This window comes from Struthio camelus, chromosome 3 (genome assembly GCF_040807025.1).
Source record: "Struthio camelus isolate bStrCam1 chromosome 3, bStrCam1.hap1, whole genome shotgun sequence".
Classification (NCBI taxonomy): Eukaryota; Metazoa; Chordata; class Aves; order Struthioniformes; family Struthionidae; genus Struthio; species Struthio camelus.
The window spans coordinates 146,735,755-146,754,528 of record NC_090944.1 but is presented as its reverse complement, the minus strand read 5'-3'; the positions used below and the strand labels follow the sequence as shown (position 1 = coordinate 146,754,528).

General features: G+C 66.6%; 1 protein-coding gene across 1 annotated transcript; it reads right to left on the bottom strand.

Annotated features, from left to right (window-relative positions):
- Window positions 1-2,815: 2,815 nt before the first annotated feature.
- Window positions 2,816-16,601, bottom strand: LOC138066623 (maestro heat-like repeat-containing protein family member 2B). The gene is made up of 36 exons (XM_068936525.1): window positions 16,577-16,601; window positions 16,156-16,295; window positions 15,814-15,936; window positions 15,393-15,558; window positions 14,918-15,016; window positions 14,238-14,389; window positions 13,698-13,841; window positions 13,101-13,193; window positions 12,831-12,900; window positions 12,620-12,733; window positions 12,370-12,443; window positions 12,018-12,137; window positions 11,722-11,829; window positions 10,960-11,139; window positions 10,236-10,380; window positions 9,966-10,018; window positions 9,661-9,768; window positions 9,374-9,493; window positions 9,019-9,191; window positions 8,783-8,930; window positions 8,312-8,434; window positions 7,888-7,958; window positions 7,569-7,704; window positions 7,344-7,439; window positions 6,775-6,879; window positions 6,464-6,587; window positions 6,263-6,372; window positions 5,960-6,115; window positions 5,688-5,842; window positions 5,295-5,457; window positions 4,961-5,127; window positions 4,281-4,418; window positions 3,970-4,081; window positions 3,724-3,870; window positions 3,241-3,423; window positions 2,816-3,094 (listed from the first exon to the last, which is right to left on the bottom strand). The coding sequence occupies exons 1-36, from the start codon at window positions 16,599-16,601 to the stop codon at window positions 2,816-2,818; spliced, it is 4,620 nt and encodes a 1,539-aa protein (XP_068792626.1).
- Window positions 16,602-18,774: the final 2,173 nt, after the last annotated feature.

The window sequence follows — 18,774 nt, the reverse complement described above, 5'->3', positions numbered from 1 at the left end:
CTAGCTAATAGACACTGGAAACCCGAGCTATATGGTATCTAAATGAGTTATCTGTGAATAAGTTGTTAGTGTTGTCACCCCTTCTTGCTTATTTGGAGCATCTCTGTGGACCTATGCACTCAGTAAAGGTCCCATCAGCCCCCAGGAACCTGCTAGGTGTGAGTGGTTAATGAAGTTGTTGAAGAGGCCTTTGGCTTGGCTCAGGTATGCTTCTTCATCCAACAGCACCATAAACTTTCCAGGTGTTGTGCCGCTGTTGACTCACTGCTGAGTGATTAATTGCTCAGTTAGTTCAGCTTAGGAATAGTGACTCGATATTGACTCCCTGGTCAATAGTGCTTCAGTACCTAGAAGCCAATTGGTTAAGTAGTGCTGAAAGTACTGGAGAAATGTTGAATAAATGCTGGACTTGGACAAGGGTGTGTCCCCTGTCCCCCGCACCCCCAAAAGAACAGTTTCTGGCATGAAAGCATCTCAGAGGGGAGGTTTGTCCTGGTGCATGCTGGCCTCCCTGCCCTCTGGGTGCTTGTAGATGGACACCCACCCACCTTGAGGGGGGTCCATGCACCCTGCCCCCACCCCAAAAAGGGCCCCCTCAGCCTCTGCTTTGGGGCTGGAAATGCCCGAGCTTGCCTCTGTTGCCAAGTCCCCACAAGGCAGGACTTGGCCCCAGTTTCCAGCCACAGAAACACCCACTCAGCCTCTGTTTGCAGACCCCAAAAAGCAGGACTTAGGCTCTGTTTTGGCACCCAAAAGGCAGGACTTCTTCACCTGTTCTTGTGCTCGAAAACAGGGACTAAGCTTCCCTTGGTGGTCCTAAAACACAGCACCCGGCCTCTGCTTTTAGTCCCCACAACAGGCACCCTTGCCTCTGTTCCCAGAGTCCCAAAAACACAGGACTTGGTCTCTGTTTCTGGAGCTGGAAACCTCGGACTTGGTCTCTGCTTGGACGATGCCAAAGGGCCAACTACGCCTCCATTCCAGGCCCCCAAAACAGAGGCCTTAGTCGCTGTCTGCAGCCACAAGAACAGCCAACTACAAGGCTCTGTTTGTGGCCCCCAAAATGCAGGACTTGGCCTGTCTTCAGACACAAAGGCAGCCAGCTAAGGCTCCCTTTCTGGACCTCAAAGTGGCCTAACTAGCCTGGGTTTGTGGCCCCAGGAACCCAGGACTTAGGCCCCCTTGTGGGCTCAGAAGTGGGGCACTTGCTCTTTGTTCTCAGCCAGAAGCACAGCCAGCTCAGCCCCTGCTGCTGAGCTCCACAATGCCTCGCCAAGTCTCTGGTGGTGGCCCCCAAACCTCACCACTTCCTGCCTGCCCTGGCACCAGGCACCAGGCCCCCAAAGCCCCTGCCCTCGGGCTGCAAGTGCAGGGCTTGGGGCAGCAGCCTCCGCCTGGGCTGGCCCTGGGGGGCTCTGGGCTGTGCTTGGGGCTGGGGCTGGGGTGTCCCTGCTGGGAGGACCCAGCTCCAGCTGTGGGGCAGCCTGGGGGTGTCAGGCCTTTCAGCCTTTATTCCCTGGCCTGGCCCCACTCTCAGCCCTGGGAGAGCGGCCCTGCCCCCTTCCCCCTCTGCAGCCCCACTCACCCCCAGGCACCTCCTAGGGGCTCCCAGTGCCCCCTGGCCCCCACAGCTCCTACTCACCCCTCAGGCCCTCTGCTCTCCCTGGGGCCCCTCTCAGCCCCAGTCCCCCCATCACCCTGGTCACCTCACTGTCCCCAGTGGTCCCCAGTGTCCCCAGTGCTCCTCCCATCTCTCTGCTGGGGCCATGTCCTGGGGGCAGCAGGGCCAGGGCCGGCGCAAGACCCCCACAGAGCCTGGAAACAGCTGGCGCCTTCCTCATGTGGATGGAGCTTTATTGTCCTCCAGCCTCGGGCTACTGGGGCCCCCTGGCACGGGGGGCCTTGGTGTGCCACCGCTTCTGCTGAGCTGCAATGACACCAGAGGGAGGCACCGTGGGTGCTCGGCTGCTGTTTCCCCATGGCCCCCTGTGGCCCCCGGTGCTCCACGGTGCTCAGCTGCCTGCTCTGGAGCGCCTGGGGGCCGTGCAAGTCCTCTCTCCCCATGCCACCCCCTGCAATTTCGGCACCAGCCACCCTGGCCTGGTGCCCGTAGGGCCTCTGGATGCCTCCCTGGGCCATGGGGTGGGAGCTCGGTCTCCATCACCTACCTCCCAACAGGAATGCCAGGTCCCGCTGCTGGAGCCACTCAGCTGGCGCTGTGTCCAGGATGATGCCTGGCACATGGGGAAGTGCAGCCGTCAGGGCATGGCCCCAGTCCCAAACCCAGCTCCAGCCCTGAAGCCCAACCCCGGCCCCGACCCGAGGGACGTGACCACGAGCAACGCGACAGCCCTGCACTGCCTCTCACCCAGGACGGTGACGGCTGCCGCCTGCGACGCCTGGCAGCTCCCCATGCAGCAGCTCCGGGCCGTGCTGAAGAGCCTCTCCAGCAGCGTGGGGCAGTCTTGGGCCTAGGGCAGAGCAGGCACGTGGGAGCTCGTCTCTGGCTCCAAGCGCCCCTGCGCCCACCCACCCCCGGGTGCCCTGCAGCCGGCACAGGAGCCACAGGGCGGCCACCCGCCCGCCTGCAGGGACGCAGGCCCCAGTGCAGAGCTCGCTCACCAGGTGACTGCAGATCTCGTCCTGCAGCTCGGCCGCGCTCAGCCCAGCGCTCGTGGCAATGCGCCTCTGCACCCTCTTTGACCCCAGAAACGGGGCACACAGGCGAAGAGTGACCTTGCACGCCTGGAAAAGAGCATCGGGCCGTCATGGGGACACTGAGCACCTGCCCGCAGCGCCAAGGGAGGGAGAAACCTCACTGCCGCACTGTCAGCGAGGACTGCAGAGATGCCAGCAGCCCCATGCCAGCAGCAGCAGCACCACAGCTCTGCTGGCACCACAGGGCTTTCTGCAGATCTGCAGATAGCAGAAAGCTGCTTACATCGGAGACGGCTGGGGCCGGGTCCCGCAGGTGCAGCACGAGGCTGGGAAACACTTCCTCCACCTCTCTGCTGAAGCTGGACCTCCTCCCTGAGGCAGACGAGGCCAGGGTGCCATAGAGGGTGAAGGCCAAGCGGCGCAGCACCTCTTCCTCCTGCAAACAAAAAAGCCTGTGTGGCAGGTGCTAACAAGGGTGCTGCCTACAAACCCCTTGGCACTAGCGCGACACTGCCCACAGGAGGATGGCAGCCCCAGGACGGCTCTTGCCTGCCCAACACGAGAACGAGTGGCTTCACTTACCGCCCCCAGGAACGCCCGGGTGGACCTGGCGATGTCTGCCAGGGCAGAGCCCACGGCCCTCGCCTTCAGCTGCCCCAGCACCTTCACCAGCGCCAGCAGGCTCTCGGCAGCCACCTGCGCGCCGGCCACGTCCTCCAGGCCCCTGCACAGCACCTCCACCACGGCCGCCCTGTGCCCCCGCAGCTGCAGAGTGACGGGTGCACGAGCTGCTTGCTAGTCCTGCCCCTCACTGGGGCTCTTCATCACAGCGCCAAGGGCTGCGCTTGCTCGAGCAAGCCCAGAGCAACTCCCCGCCCGGGGAGCCCTGCTTTGCACTCACTTTCCCGTTTGCCACCCCGCTGACATCAGAGCGAGGAGCGTGGCCTTAGCACGGCCCTGTGTCCACCTCTGCTCGACCCTCCAGGCTCTGCAAGCCCTGCGCACCTCTCCACCGGCACCTCTCGAGTTCGGGCTGTGCTCAGAGCACAGGAAAGGCCATCTCACCTTTGTGGGCGCTCCGCTGGCCATGTTGCCCACGCCTCTCATGGCCATTTGCCGCACAGTGCTGATGGGGTCGCGTGATCTTTCTAGTAGGGCCTTGAGCAGGGGCTTCAGGAGCTTCCTCTTCTCCACCAGATGGTCCTTCACCAGCTGCAATAAAGCCACAGGGCTGCTAGCATCAGGACACCATTCACGCCGGGCAAGACGCAGGACCCCTCCGAGCCCTCCCTGCCCCGCCTGCTGCCTCACCTCAGCAAAGAAAGCCGTGGCCGTCAGCCGCAGGTTTGCTGAGGGTGAATCCAGCCACGGGAAGAAGCTCTGCACCAGGCGCTGCGGGACGAGCTCTGCGCGGAGCAGCACACTGCGCACAAAGCACGAGCAGGCTCGTGACACACAGTCATGTGGGACGGCCACGGGCCGCAACTCCCAAATCCACCCGCTCCAACACAGATGCTGCTCTGCACCTCAGCAGAGCTGCCGGCCACGCAGGAAGGTCCCAGCCGCCCTCTCCCCAGGCACAGCCCCCGCGACAAGGCAGGGCGCATCCCAGGAGCTCTCACCTCACCAGGAGACACACGCCGGCGGTGTGAGCCTGGGGGTCGGCCAGGGACGCCCACACTCCCTGCTCCCGGAGCAGCCGCAGCCAGCGCTCCTCCAGGCACCTCGCCAGCACCAGCTCTAAGGCCTCCACAAAAAGCCTGTGGAGGGGGGAAAAAAACACCCAAAGAAAGCTCCAGGGGCAGAAGTTTGGGGGCAGATTTCTCTTTGGCAGAGCTAAAGCAGCTCAGGCACTTTGGGAGCTGTTCATCCGCTCATCCTAAACTCCACCAAGGGAGAGGCAAAGTACCCCTGAAATGACGCTCCAAGGTCTTCAAGTCTCCAGCTAACTGGAAGCTGGCAGTTTTGCCCTTTGTCCTGCCCCAAACCCACGGACGGCAGGAGAAAGCCCAGAGGCCCTGGGCTGCCTTCACGCCAGGCGCCCAAGGCAATCCCCAAGGGTTGTGCTCAGCAGCACTTTGAGGAGAGCGCCTTGAAGGCAGCACGCAGCACCGATTTGCTCCTGCCCTTGCGCAGTGGGAGCGCGGGCAGAGCATGGCACTGTGGGGAGCCTCACGATGGCCCCAGCCGGCGACACAGAGTTGACAGGCAGCCCTGCACCAGGGGGACAGTCGGGTGTGCCTGCAAGGCCACGAACCACACAAAGAGGCCAACCCCTGCCCCTGCCCCAGCCGCTCCTCACCTGCCGGCTGTGTCGTCGCTGCCCAGCTCCCCCAGGGACAGTGCCATCTCCTCCCCCAGTGTCTCGCTGACCTGCCCCAGGAGGCTGGGAAGCAGGGAGGGAAGCAGGTGCTGGACCAGCGTCTTGCTCCGCACCACCACCACCACCTCGGAGAGGGCGCGGGTCATCTACAGAGAAAGTCAACCAAGAACCACCTGGTAAAACAAGGGCTTTTCCCACCCTCCACGTCTCCCTGCCACCCTGGGGGGGAGCTTTTACTGTCTCCAATTCTCACTGCAGCGACAGCTGGAAAGACGACGTGTAGTGGCATAAATGCCTCTGCTGCTGACCGTACCGTGCGAGGCTCCAGGGCAGCCTGGCTGCTGCCCAGCTCCTGAGTGCAGCAGTCCCTGCTGTGGCTGCTCTTTCCAGCTGCCCTTAATTGTTTGGTTAAGTGCACCAGGATGTGGCATCCCAGGGTGCTTCTTGCCAGGCTCCTCCACAGCTCCACCATGTCACTGCAAGAGAACAGACGCTCGCCCAGGAGCCCCCAGCTAGCCTCGGGCACCTGCAACAGCCTCACGAGAGGCCAAAGGCTCTCCTAGTGTGCAACGGGGCTGGCCATGCCCAGCTCGGGACAGAGACACGAGCCCACGATGCTGCAGCGCTCAGCCTTTCCCGGGGAAAAACCACCTGCTCCCTCGCGGGACCCCACAGGCAGGGGCGCCCTGGGGCCGAGGGCACAGACCTGTCCATGGGCAGGCGCTTCTGCAGGAGGCTGTCGAGCACCGGCTGTTGGTGAGAGCGGGCCAGGAGGAACAGCGCCCGCAGCACCAACCCCCTGGGCGTGCTCTGCCGGGTGCTGCGCAGGCAGCTGGAAAGGATGGTCACCATTTGGGGCACCTGAAAGCAGGAAGGCGAGAAAGAATGGCTCGGTGCGTCTTTTCCCCATCCTTCTTCGGGGCCAATGCTCAACAACAGAGAGCAGCTAAAGGCGAACGGAAAAAACGCCCCTCTCACCTCCTCCTGGAAGATGTGCTCCCCGCGCTCCCCCAGAAAGGTGAGCATCCACCGCCCAGCGGCCCACACACCCATGGGCCTGGCGCACAGCAAGCTCTCCACGATGGCGCTCGTGAAGTCTGTGGCCTGGGCTGCGGGGCAGGATTTGCAAACAAGCTGGGGAGAAATCAGGAACAGAAGAGACCACGTCATGGGTTGCTCAGATGCAAAACTCACGTCCTGACAGGAGCACTCGCATGCAAACGCGCGCGCACACACACACGTATACCGCGGCCCCCTCCCTGCTTTTTGGGGGCCAGTTACCTTCGCGATGTTGGTGGAGGTCGTGAGCAGAGACTCGGAGGTGACGGCGTTGAGTCTCTCATGCAGGCACCCGATCTCGCTGCTCCAGGCGGCCTCATCCGTGGTCTTGGCTGGAGCCAGGAGAAAGGGGAGTCACATTCGGGGGGAGCGAAACTCCGACCCCGCGTGCTGGGGACGTGATGTCTTGCCCGCTCTCCTCACCTCCTATTTGGAGCAGGCGGCCGAGGCAGGTCGCTGCCCGCCGGCGGGACACGGCCGACGCGTCGCATGTCAGAGGCCCCAGCAGTCCCGCCAGGGAGCCGAACTGCTCGCACGCGTGGCCTCGCTGCAGGAGCAAGAGGCAGGCAAAGAGGTCACTGGCAGCCCCCGCGGCCACTCGCCCTCTCCCGGCCACGCTGCCCCCGAGCTGTGGCTGGGCAGGGGGCAAACGAGGAGCCGTCCTGCAGCCCCAGGAGACCCACAACCCGGCGCCCGCTGGGGCAGCTCTCCCTACGCGCAGGGTCCCTGCTCACCCTGTGCTCGCGTCGATCTTCATAAGCGCCCAGCAGCTGGACGCAGACCTGCAGGGCCCTCTCCCGCTCACACGCGTGGGCCGAGGTGAGCCAGCGCCGCAGGACCTGGGCACGGGCACACCTGTCTCACCACGGGCGTCTTGCCACCCGAAGCCCTTCGCCAGCCGCCTCCTTCCTCGGCCCTGCTGCTTGCACAGCCCCGGTCTCTCTGGGCACCCCGGCCCCAGGCCAGGAGCCCTTCCCCGTGGGGACCTCCCCGCTCTGGGCTCTCGCTGCGGGCAGCGTTGACCTGTGCAGCAGCCCTCGCACACGGCTGCGGCTGGGGAGAAGCTCTGGCTCATCCAGGGGGCTCGGCAGGACACGGCGAGCTGCCTGCAAGCAGGCTGCTGCCGATGGGAAAAAGCTTGGGTGCCAACCTAGGACCATTTCCCTGTCCGCCACAGCGGGGTGTTGCCCCTAGGTGCAGGGGAGCTCCCCTCCTCACACCAGCCCTGCGGCAGGATCCCCACGCCTCTGCCCCGCTCTGACAGCGGCGACGCTTTCCCTGCCGCCGCCCCAGGGACACTCACCTGCACCAGGTCCTTGAAGCAGACAGGGGCCGGCTCCGCTCGGAGAAGGGCTGCCATGAGCTGCCCCAGCACGCGCAGAGACAGCGCGTGCACACCCTGGCACCAGAAAGGGGGACTGAGGTCGGGCACCCCACGCGCTCGCCAGCACAGCCAGCGGCTGCCAGAGTGCGGGGCGCCCGCAGCTGGGCCCCCGCCCAGGGGTGGCCGAGAAGCGCCGGCAGGTACCGATGCGTGTGGAGCAGCCGCCCCCGTCTCCCCTTCCTTCGCCGTCTGCTCCGGGCCACGAAGGCGCACGACGCCCTGGCAGCACTGAGCCAGGAGGTTGCGCTTTTCCTCCCTCCTCAGGTGGGGCTTCAGCTTGCTGCCAGGAGAAAAAGGGGGGGACGACAGAGAGGGGGCTTACTAGCACTCTCCAGAGCGAGTCACAACACCACTGGCTTGGTCCCCGTCGACAGCCCCAAATCCAACGCCCGCAGCCCCAGCCAGCCCAGCTGTCGGGGCTGGGGCACGCAGCCACTCCCACAGTCCCGGGGACAGACCCTACCTCAACTGCTCGATGGCCACGATGGCCCGCGGGTGCACCGGCGACTCCTGCGGCTCCTCCTGAATCACCTCCTGCAAGTCACAGAGAGACACGTGCCAAGTGGGCAGCGGGCAGGGGTGAGGGAGAGCCTGCCCGCCCAGCCCGGCCACGCGCTCTTCTGCAGGACCCTGCAGGCACTGGCCCCACCACCCCCACGGCTCCCTCAAGGGTCGCGCAGGACGAGGCAGCAGCTCCCCAGCACCCAAATGTCCCGCGCTCCCCTGCCACGGTCCCAAGTGCCAGCACCCAAGCGCCCTGTCCCCTGGGGACGAGGCTCGGGGAGCTCGTGCACTGCCCCGGGAGACCTTTGCACCTCTGGGCAAACCCGCCCCACGGCAGAGCCCACAGCCACCCCTGCGTGACGGCCTCGGCTCCGGGCACTCACCAGCAGGGTCTGCAGCAGCTCCCGCTTGCGGCGGAGCTCAAACCTGGGGCAGGCGCCCACAGCCCCGATGGCGAGGCTGATCTCGGTGACACTCTGCACCAGGGAGAGCCTCAGCTGGGCATCCTGATTGCAGGGGAGGAAAACACACTTGGAGCTCCTTGAAGGGCTGAGGAACCTGCCTCCAAGCACAGTGCGGGGAGGAGACTGTGCCCTCTGGGAGCCCAGCAGACCCCAGCTCAGCACCCACGGCCTAGGAAGGGACTCTCCTCTCCCCTCCTGGGAAGGAGCCTCCCACGGAGAGGCAAGCAGCTGCCCCAGCTGCTGGCCAGAAAGCCCCACAGCTCCCGGCCCAGAGGAGCAGGGCAAGCAGCGCTGGCGCGGCTGCGACGGGAGAGGTGCGCGTGGGAAGGGTGAGGAGAGGCCGGAGCTGGCAGCACCCGGCCGGCTCTGCCCTGCGCCCCGAGCACCCACCTGGCGGCCCTCTCGGTAGAGCTGCAGGACGTTCCCCACGATGTCTCTCCCGACGTGGGCCAGCAGCTGCTCCCTGGGGGCGCGCAGCGCCATCCTGCCGTACGCCACCATGAGCGCAGCGCGAGTAGCGCGGGTCCTCACCGTGTTGCTCTGCTGGGGGTTTGTCGGAGAAGCACCGAGACATCAGCCCACGGCCCCACTGTGCCCGGGACTCCGCACGCTCCCGAGGCGGGAGCTGCTCTGCACCCGACCGGCGGCTCAGCTCCCCGCGCACCTCTGGCAGCTGCCCACAACAACACCCTGGCCTCTTTACCTTCTGGGGTTTCAAAGTGCCCACGAACGCCTTCACCGAGGACAAGGCCAGCTGGAAGTGGCTCTCGGCACAGCGGGACACAACCGAAATCATTCCCTGCAATGCAGCAGAAACGGGGAGTTGCTCCCACCAGCTCCACTGGCCAGGCAGGACCTTTCCCACGGCAAACAGCAGCGAGAAGAAAACCAGCAAGGGCTGGAGCAGGCCACGCAGAGCCCCTCTGCCCCGGGACACGCCGAGGACACTCGGCAAAGCAGGGCGACACCAGGAAAGCTCACCTGGGCCTGCCACAGCTCCAGGTAGTTGGCTTCTCGGAGATATCTCAGCGTCTGCTCTTGCACATGCCTGAGACACCCACAAGCTGCCAGGGCCGTGCCGAGAGCCTTGTACAGGAAGCGCTGCAAGAGAAGAGGCCGAGCCCTGGCTGTGGGGACAGCCCGACCTGGCGGGAGAGGGCCAGGCCACGGCCAACCCCACCATGCTGGCACCCATGCCCAGCGACCGAGGGCTCTCCGGCACGGCTCTCGCGCACGTGAGCGGCAGCAGCACCGCACAGGGAACAAACCTTCTCCCAGGACAGGCGCGGAGAGCTGCCCAGCTGCTGGCTCAGCTCCCGGCTCAGGCCCACCGTCCAGGCCTCACTCCCAATGACCTCCAGCGAAGTTCTCAGGAACTAGGGCGAGAAGGACGATGAAGCAAACGCTCGCCTGCCCCTTACCGGGGCCTTGTGCACATCCTCTGAGCACGCAGCACCCACGGCCGGGGCAGGTGCAGGCTGCTCGGGAAGTGCCTGCCCGGCTCCGTCCTCCCACCACTTCTCCTGCCCCCTGCTTGCCCCATCCAGCTGGGGACCCCACACGCACGCCATACCTTAAGCAGAAGGCTCTCCCACTCGGCCACGTGCAGGGAGCTTGCGGTTGTTCCTGCCAAGCCAGAGGAAGCAAAAGCCCTCGCTGTTGTTCCAGCGGGCTCCGCAGCAGAGCCCCGGGGTCTGCTTTGCCGTCCAAAGCCCCACAGCCTCAGGCCAGCGGGCTGGCAAGCGCCAGCAAACCCGGGACCGGTCCCCTCCGCCAGGCTGGGGAGCTGAAGGCAGTTTCCTGCCCCTCCGCCCCCAGCCTCTCCCTCCCGCCCGCACCTTACCTGCCAGGTGCTGCAGCAGCAGGGGGATCTCTGCGGCCCACCTCGCCCCCACGGCGCCGTGGATCGTGCTGGGGAGCGCCTGCAGCAGCTGCAGGGCCGCCGCTCCACGGCCACCGCTCGCGTGCGGAGCCACCGCCGCCACCACCTAGGCCGGGGCAGCAGGGAGACGGGCTCGCGCCTGCCCCAAGAGCCGCAGCTGGCAGCAGGCAGCCGACGTCTTCGCCCGGGCACTGCCGTCCCCCAGGAGGAGCAGGAGCCCCCGACGGGCAGGGGAGGCTCAGGCACCCTCCGACAGCTCCTGCCTCCTCCCGGGGTGCCGGCACCGGCCTCGGCACCATCTCTCCCACCTCTCCCCTCAGCCCGGCCACAAAAGCTCTTTCCCCGGGGCCCCGCTACTCACCAGCAGACGAGCCAGCAGGGCCTGGGGAGCCGGCAGAGGGGCTGCGGGCAGAAAGAAAGGCTGCGGGAGACGCCCAGCCCTGCCGCACCTTGCCCACGCCACGTCCCACACCCCCGCGCGGGGCTGCAGGGCGCCCCGGCCGCGCCACCTCCACGCCGGCCCTGCTGGGCTCCCCTGGCTGAACGGCTGCCGACGAAGGCAGCTCCGGCACGGCAGGAACCGGCCCCCGGACCCGCGGCGAGAGCAGGCTGAGCCCGCCCGGGGGGGGCCAGGGGACACAGGGACACGCACCGCCCCGGTACCACCCAGCCTGGCACAGCGCACCGGGACTTTCTGCTCCCCACCTTGCTCCACAGGCTCCAGGGCCTCGGGCGCCACCTCCTCTTCCTCGCGCCCTGCGCTCTCCTGTCTCTCGGCCAGGGCGCACAGGCAGCGGCAGAGCGGGACCAGCATGCCAGCGTGCTGGGCTGGCACCACGTACCGCAGCAGCCTCGGCCACAGGAGCTGCAGGCAAGAAGCAGGCCCTTGGGCACGCCGGCATTTCCGCCTCTCCATCCCACTTCCCCTCGGCCTCGCGCCTCCCCTAACTCAGGAGTTTCCGTCTCGCCCTGCCTTCCTCCTCCACCTTCTCTCCCTCTCGCCCACCCTGCTTCACGCCCCTTTCGCCCTCCCTTTGGCTGCCTGGTTGATGAGAGCTGCTGGCAGGTCACCTCTGCACTCCAAGGGGACGCCGCATCCCTATGGCCCCACCAGCCCCTACATCTCACGTACGGGACGCGGCCAAGACACGCGCCCAGTGGGCTCGAGTCAGCCGCAGCATGCGCTGAACAAGCAAGTCCGGCCCCACAAAGCTAAACCCCAGCTCTTCTCCGCTGCTTTAGTGGCCAAGACAGGGGTCCCAGTGCACAGAGGGAAGCCTCGGGCACCCCCAACCCCACCGCTCACGGAGCTCGCACACGGAAAGGACGGGTGCGTTTCCGTGAGCCGCGCACGCTCCGCGGTGCGTCGGGGAGAGGTTCGGGCCACGGGGAGGCTGAGGAAGAGCGTCCCCAGGCAAGAAGCAGCGGCAGGCGGGGGACGACTCACTTTGGCCACCCCTCCGGCAGAGACGTCCAGCGTGCCCAGCACGTGCCCGCACAGCCGCTGAACAGCCCTTTCTTCCCGGGCTTCCACCGCACAAAGGCTTCCCGACGCCTGCGAGACACAGGTGGCCAACACCCGTCACTGCCCCTTCCCAGGCCCCGCGGCGCCCGGTGAACGCAAGGCCACGCCAGTGCCGCGGAGGACCTGCTGCGCCCGGCTCCCCGCTGCCAGCGACACCCACGGCAGCGCGGCGCGGCCGGGACGCGGGACGCAGCCCCGGCGTCGCGCTCTGCCCTTACCAGTCTGCCCGAGGCCCGGCTGAACTCGCTGAAGACGTGCGCCACCACGTCCCACGCCGAGCAGCCCGGGGCGCCGGAGCGCAGCAGCTCCCCGATGAAACGCAGAACCGCCATCCGCACCTGCCGCCGAGGCGCCGGTTACGACCCCGGCCCGCAGCCCCAGGGCAGCTGCCTTGGCAGCGCTGCAGCCCTTCTGGCCGGGCCGAGGCGACGAGGGCCCAGCAGCAGCCCGCGCTCCTCCATCGCCACCGGGCCCTGCCTTTGCCTGCTGCTAGGGCCCCGCCAGGCTCTGCCCCAGGGAAAGGGTGCCTCTGCCCCCGCGGCAGCACCCTCCCTGCCCAAACCAGCTCACCTGGGCCGCGGCGTCCCCGCACACAGACTGCACCAGCTTGGCAAACAGCGGCAGCTTCTCCCTCGTCTCGGCGGCTGCAAGGGACGAGGAGAGGCGTGCGCTGAGGCCGAGCCCCCCTTTCCGGAGGGATTCCTCACAGCTCCCTGGCTTTTTGCACACGAGTGGGACAGCAAAGCAGGGCCAGACTGCGACGGCAGAGGAAGCAGCAGCGTCCCGGCGGGACTCCCTTTCTCTGTCCTGGGCCACTGACCATCAGAGCGGACCAGAGCTTGCAGCACTTCCACGGCTGCCACGCGATCGGCCTTGCTCCCGCTCCTCAGCTTGCAGTAGAGGAACGCGATGGTCTCCGCGGGGCAAATCTGGGCTGCGAGGAGGAAATCACGCGCAGCATTAGCGACCAGCATCTTCGCACCGCGGGAGGTTTGCACACGGCGGCACGGCGCTGCCTCTCCTCTCCTCACCCTGCAGCACGGCGCAGCGGCACAGCTCTGCTCTGTGCTGCGGGCTGGGCGGCTCGATCTCGTCACAGAGCTGCGGGAACAAGGTGTGTTTCAGAGAAAGCCAGATCGGCGCGCAGAGGGACAGGAAAGACACTGCGCTGTCAGCTCTGGTCTCACGGGCAGCTCCGGGCGCGGACCCGCCGCCAAAGCCCAGAGCCCCGGGCGCGCGCAGAGCTTTGCAGCCGAGGCTGCCCGGGAGCCGCAGGCCAGCGACGCGGCGCCAGGCCTTACCTGCTGGTGCACGGCAGCGTTGATGGCCAGCAGCTGGGCCCGGGGCACGAGGGTCCGAGCGCCCACCACGGCCTCTAGGAAGCAGCTGAGACTCTGCAAGGCAGCACGAGAGGGCGAGGGGGGCTCTCACCGCCGGCCGCCCGCAAAGGGAGGAAGCGGCATCGCTGGCAGAGGCCACGGCCTGAGCCCACGTCCAGGGAAAGCCCGGCCCCGCATGGGGCTTCTGGCTCGTCCTTCCCACAGAGCAGCAGGAGACCAGGAGGTCTCCTCCGCACAGCCCTGCTGGGACAGCCTTTCCTGGCACGTCCGTCCCCCCCCAGCACCTCTCCCTGCCCCAGGGGCAGGATGCAGCCCTGGGTGCGAGGGCAGAGCTCCTCGTGCAGCCCCCGGCCCGGGAAGTGGCGCAGCCTCCCCTCCTGAGCCGCTCGCTCCAGCGACTCACCGCTCCCTCCCGGCCCTCCTGCCTTGCTGGTTCCTTCCAGCAAGAGCCCAGGAAGCCTCTGGCCTTTGTTGCCCATTGCTGCCCAAAGGGGTCCCAGCTCCTCCCGGCACCCCGCAGCTCCCCAACACCTTGCCGTGCCCTGCGCAGCACCTCACCGTGGTCACCCCCAAGGGCTCCCGCACGTCTCGATACTGCTGCAGCAGCCAGAGGAGCTGCTCCCAGGCGCGCTGGCGGTGCTGCTCCGCGTGCAGGAGGACACCCATCATGGCACCCATCGCCCCGAGGACGGCCTGCCGGACCTGCCGAGGGTCGGCGACGCGCGGCGGTGAGGGCCGAGGGGCTCTCCAGCGCTCGCCTCCCCCAGACACCAGCCTGCCCTTCCCGCGCAGGGGACCGTCCCTTCTCCCTGGCCAGAAGGGCTCGCTCGCCAGCACAGGCGGCGCTTCCTCCTGGCACCCCCCAGCCTGCCCTGTCCCAAAGGCCCCGGCACGCAGCTGCTTTCCGGCGCAGAGCCGCGAAGGAGAGCTGCCGTCCTGCCTGCCAGCTGGCACTGCCGGCCCCGGCATGCCGCCCGCGGGCTCCCGGCTTGGGGCCCTTTCGCAGCCAGCCCGCTCCCTTTGACCCCTCGCCGAGCCCCAGCGGCCCCTGCCGACGTCCCTGCTGCTGCCCACGGCTGCAGAAGCAGCAACGCTCACCTCCTCCTCCTGGCAGCGCCGCCAGCTCCTGCCCACGTAGCGGAGGAGCGGGCAGACAGGGGCGCAGAGCTGGGCCGCCCCCAGGCCAGGGAAGGCACATTTCTCCCGCTGGCGGAAGTACGTGCTTATCCCTCGGCACCACTGCTCCACAGCTGCAGCAGGAGAAGGGAAACAGCGTCGTGGCAAAGTCTCCGAGCAGCAGGAGACCTCGTTTCAGCCAGGCCCCCGAGCCCGGGTTGAGCCGCCGCCGGGCTCGCCAGGCCCCAGGTCTGCCTTCAGGCACGCGCTGCCGGAGGGTGCGAGACCCCCGGGGTGAAACGCCGCCTTGTTTCTGCCCTCTGCCGCCCCAGCGCACCTTTGCCCCCGCACAGCCTCGCTGCCCTCCACCACGGCCCGCTGCAGCCCCGGCCTCTTTCTTCCCAGGCATCGGCCCCTCGGCACCGGCTCGGGGCCTTTGGCACGAGCCCACGAGCTGCTTGGGGCAGCCGCGCCGAGCGCTGGCCCGGCCTGCCCACGGGCCCCCCGGCAGCCCCCGCCGCTCCTGCTGGGTCAGGGCGGCTGGGGGCTGCTGAGGCTGGAGCTCAGCGCGGCTCAGCCCTGCCCTGCCCGCCCCGGAGCCCGGCGAGGCGCCCAGGGCCGCCCCGGCCCCTTCCCCTGCCCGCAGCGCCCACCACGCTCACCGCCGCAGGCAGCGCGCAGCAGCCGGCTGCTCCCCGCCTCGCTCAGCGCACCGCGCAGGGCCGACAGCGTCGTTTCCGCGAAGGGCACGCACTGCAGGGCTGCGGGAAGGGCAGGGGCGGCGGGGCGGAGGGCGGCCGCCGTCAGCCGGAGCTGCCGCGGCCCGCGGGCTCTGTCCCCCGGCAGCGCGGCCCGCCCGGGGCTGCGGGGCCGTGCCGGAGGGCAGGGGGACGGGAGAGCTGCCGAAGCACGGCGGGAGGGTTCCTGCCAGGGCCCCCGTGCACCAGCTGCCTTCCCCGAGGGCTGCGGGGAAGCCCTGGGCCACGGGGAGGACAGCGCGGGGCAGAGCCCGGCACTGCTGGTCTCCAGCAGGGTCCCTCCAGCCCAGCGCAGCCCAGGCTGTTTTGGCCGGGGCGAGGAATCCCTTCTGCTGCCCGTCGCCCACTGTCCCGCGCAGCAGCAGGCCGGGCACTGTACCGTAGCGGGCCGCGAGGTCGCGCAGGGTGATGAGGACGAACTCCTGCGACGTCCCCTCCCGAGCCTTCAGGTGGCCCTGCAGCACCGACACCACCTCGTGCAAGTGGGAGCGGGCCAGCGCCACCAGGACGCCACTGGCGTCCGTCCGGACGGCGGCTGTCGCGCCCTGAAAGACAGCAGCTTGCGCGTGACGGCAGCGGGGCTGGCCGTCCCCCGCAGCTTGGCCCCGAGGCGGGACGGAGAACCGGTAAGTCGCCTCCAACTGTCCCGCGCTCACAAACAGCCCTGCAGCCGCCTCTCTGCACAGCCGCGGGTCACTGGCCCAGCCCCTGCCAGGACCCGTCCCCCCCGAAGCCTCTCCTGCAGCACGGACGTGCCGAGCGCAGGGCTCCGCCGCCGCCCTCGCAGGGCACAAGCTCACCTGGGCAGCTTGCAGGTCCTCGAATGCCACCGCTATCACTCTGTCCACGACAGAGCTCTGCAAGCGGCTCTCGTCGCGCCCCAGGACGCTCTCCAGCTCGCGGTAAACCTCCGCTCTGCCATCCTGGGGACGCAGCGCACGCGGCGGCGATGGGAGGCGTCGCCCTCGCATCAGCTGCACCACGCCGACGCCAGGGACGAGCCGCCGCCGCCGCCGCTCAGCGCAGCCGGCGGGAGCGGGCGAGGAACCCCGCGCTGGGATCTCCCAGCCCAAACGCTAACCCCGAGCCCGGGGACGCTGCCACCTCCTGCAGGAAAGGAGTGGCGGGTGCCCCCACCTCACCTCGACGCCTTGCAGCCGGTCCAAGAGAGAGGTCACGACGGCGGCAAAGGTAGCCGTGGCCGCAGGGCCAGAGCCAGCCGCCCTGCCGCCGTCCTCGCCCCGCGCGGGTCCCGACCGGCGACCGACACACGCGAAGAAACCTGCAAGGAGAGCAGCGGAGGGTTCGCCTTGCTTCAGCAGCCGCAGGGGCGGGCCCTGACTTGGGGCAAACGTCTGCCCAGCTGGAGCACGGGGCGGCAGGAGGGGCCGGCAGAGCCAGCGCTCTGTAACCCGGAGAAGAGCAGCCCGGGGGCAGCTCGGAGCTGGCCCCAAGCGCGGGACCCCGGCTCTCCCCGAGCCGGCAAGGTGGCACCAGCTGGTCCCCGCCAGCCCCGCGGAGCGGGCCGGCGCGCTGGGTGCCGAGGGCGGCACCGGCCCCCACCTCGGAGCACCCGCAGCGCCCCCATGGCGGCAGCGCTCCCCGGACGGACGCGCTGCTCCGCCAGCACCTCCTCCCGCGGGAGCTACGAGCCACTGGGCCAGCGCCGGCCCCAGGGCAGGCACAGGCCACCCGGCCGCTGTGACCCGCGGGGGCCGCTGTGACCCGCGGGGGGGCCCGGCGCCTCACAGAGGGCTGCTGGCACCGCAGCTACGGCCGCAACGGGGACCCAAACGTGCCGCTGCCCCGGGCTCCAGCGCTCGCGCGCCGGCCTCCAGCCGTTCCAAGCGGTCACTGCCTCCAGGCGCCCGACCACGGCCCCGTCCCCCATCAGCTCCCCCCTCCACACGCCCCAGGTCGTGCAACGAAACCTGGTGCCACGCGGAAGGCGACGTCATCGCCTGTTCCTATCGCTCGCTCGGGGGCTCCCACAGCGGCCCGCGGGGCGCACGGCCCTACCAGCACGGGCAGCGTGAGCGCTCCCGCCCTCCGCAAGCAGGCCGAGAGAGAGCCCAGCTCGACGAGGCCTAAGCTCTTCTCCAGCTTGTTGGCTTTGCATCAGGAAGAGCTGCCCGTTTCTCTTGGAAACAAAACACTGAGCCGAACCAGCAGGTCTCAGCGCTTCACGTGCCCCATCCCTCTCCCTTTCTCTCTCTCCCCACACCGTGTCTTTCTGCCTCTCTCTTCCCTAGTCTTTCTCCTCCCTTCCTCCCTCTTTCCCTGTCTTTCCCTCTCCCCCCAGCTTTCTCTCTTTCCCTGCCTTGGTCCTTCCGCCCTTCTCCCTTTTGCTCTCTTTCTCCTGCTTGCTTGCTTTTCCACTCGCTCTCTTTCTCTCCCTTCCTCCCTCCGGCTCTCCCCCTCCCTCTCCCTCCTTCCTCTCCCTTTACCTGGCTTCATCTCCCTCGTGCTCCCTCTTTCTCGTGCGCTTCACTCTCAACTCCCTTTCTCTTTTCTCTTGCTTTCTCTCTGTCTCCCTCTTTCTCCCTCCCTCTCGCCCTTTTTTCTCCTTCTCCTTCCCTCTCCCCCTTTTGGCCTTTTCTCTCCCTCCTCTTCCCTTGCTCCCACTCTTTCCCCTCTCTCCCTTCCTTCCTTGCTCTCTCTCACCAGCCAGCTCCTGCTCTCTCTTCCTCTCTTCGCCTTGCTGCCTTTTCTTTCTCTCTCTTCTGCCCTCTTTCTCTCTTTTTCTCTCTCCCCCTCTCTCTCCCTCCCCTCTGTTCCTCAAGGTCTCACCACCTTCTGCCCTGCTCTCTTGCACGCGCTTGCTTTCTCTCCTTCTCTCTCCCTCCTCCTCTTTCCCTTCTCTCTTCCTTTCCCCTTTTCCTTTCCTACTTCTTTTGTATTTCTTCCTCCATTTCTTCTAGATTTCTTCTTCTTTCTTTCTCCGCCACTCTTCCTCCCTTTTCCCTTTCTCCATCTCCCTTTCTCATTCCATTTTTTTCTTTCCCTCTGTCCCTCTCTCCTGTTTCTCTCTCCCATGTTCTTCCCCTCTTGTTCTCTCTCGTCTGCCCTCACTCTTTTCCTTTCTCCTTCTTTCTTCTTCCTTCTCTCGCCCTTGTTTTTCTTTCTTTCTCTTCTCTCTTGTTCTCTCCCCTTCTCTCTGCCCCATCTCTCTTTCTCTTTCTATAATTCTCACTCGCTTCTTCCTTTTTCCTCTTTTCTCCCTTTCATTCTTCCATTCTTCATTCCTTTTCCTCCCCTTTTCTCCCTCCTTCTCTTCTCTCCCTCCTCATTCTCTTTCCATTTCCCTCTCCTTCTCAGCATCTCTCTTGCTCTTTCCTACTCCCCCTCTCTCATTTCTCTCGCTCTCCCTCTTCTTCTCCCTTTTTTCTTGCTCCTTCTCCCTCTCTCCCTCCTTTGCTCTCTCTTGCCTTCTCTCCCCATCTCTTTCCCTTTCTTTCTCCTTCTCTTCTTCACTCTTCCTTTCTTTCTCTCTGCCACCCTCTCTTTCTCCCTCTACCTTCCTCTCACTTTCTCTCTCTCCCTCTGTCTTTCTCTACCTCACTTTCTCTCTTTCCCTGGTCTCTCTTCTTCCTCTCCTACCTCCCGTCCTTCTCTCCCCTTCTGCCTTGCCCTCCTTTGGCCTCTCTCTCCTTCTCCCTTTCATTCCTTCAACTCTTTCTCTCCCTTGCTGCCTTTCTCAGTCTCCCTCTTGCTCTCTTTCCCTCTCTGTCTCTCTCACCCCCCTCTTCCCATTTCTTCTT

Excerpts from the sequence above, each read along its gene's own strand:
- LOC138066623 (XM_068936525.1), bottom strand. The coding sequence starts at position 16,601 with ATGGGGGCGCTGCGGGTGCTCCGAG. Across the intron at positions 6,373-6,463 it reads CCGCCTGCTCCAAATAGGAG|CCAAGACCACGGATGAGGCC; the intron begins GTGAGGAGAGCG and ends TCCTGGCTCCAG. Across the intron at positions 3,871-3,969 it reads CCACGGCTTTCTTTGCTGAG|CTGGTGAAGGACCATCTGGT; the intron begins GTGAGGCAGCAG and ends GCTTTATTGCAG.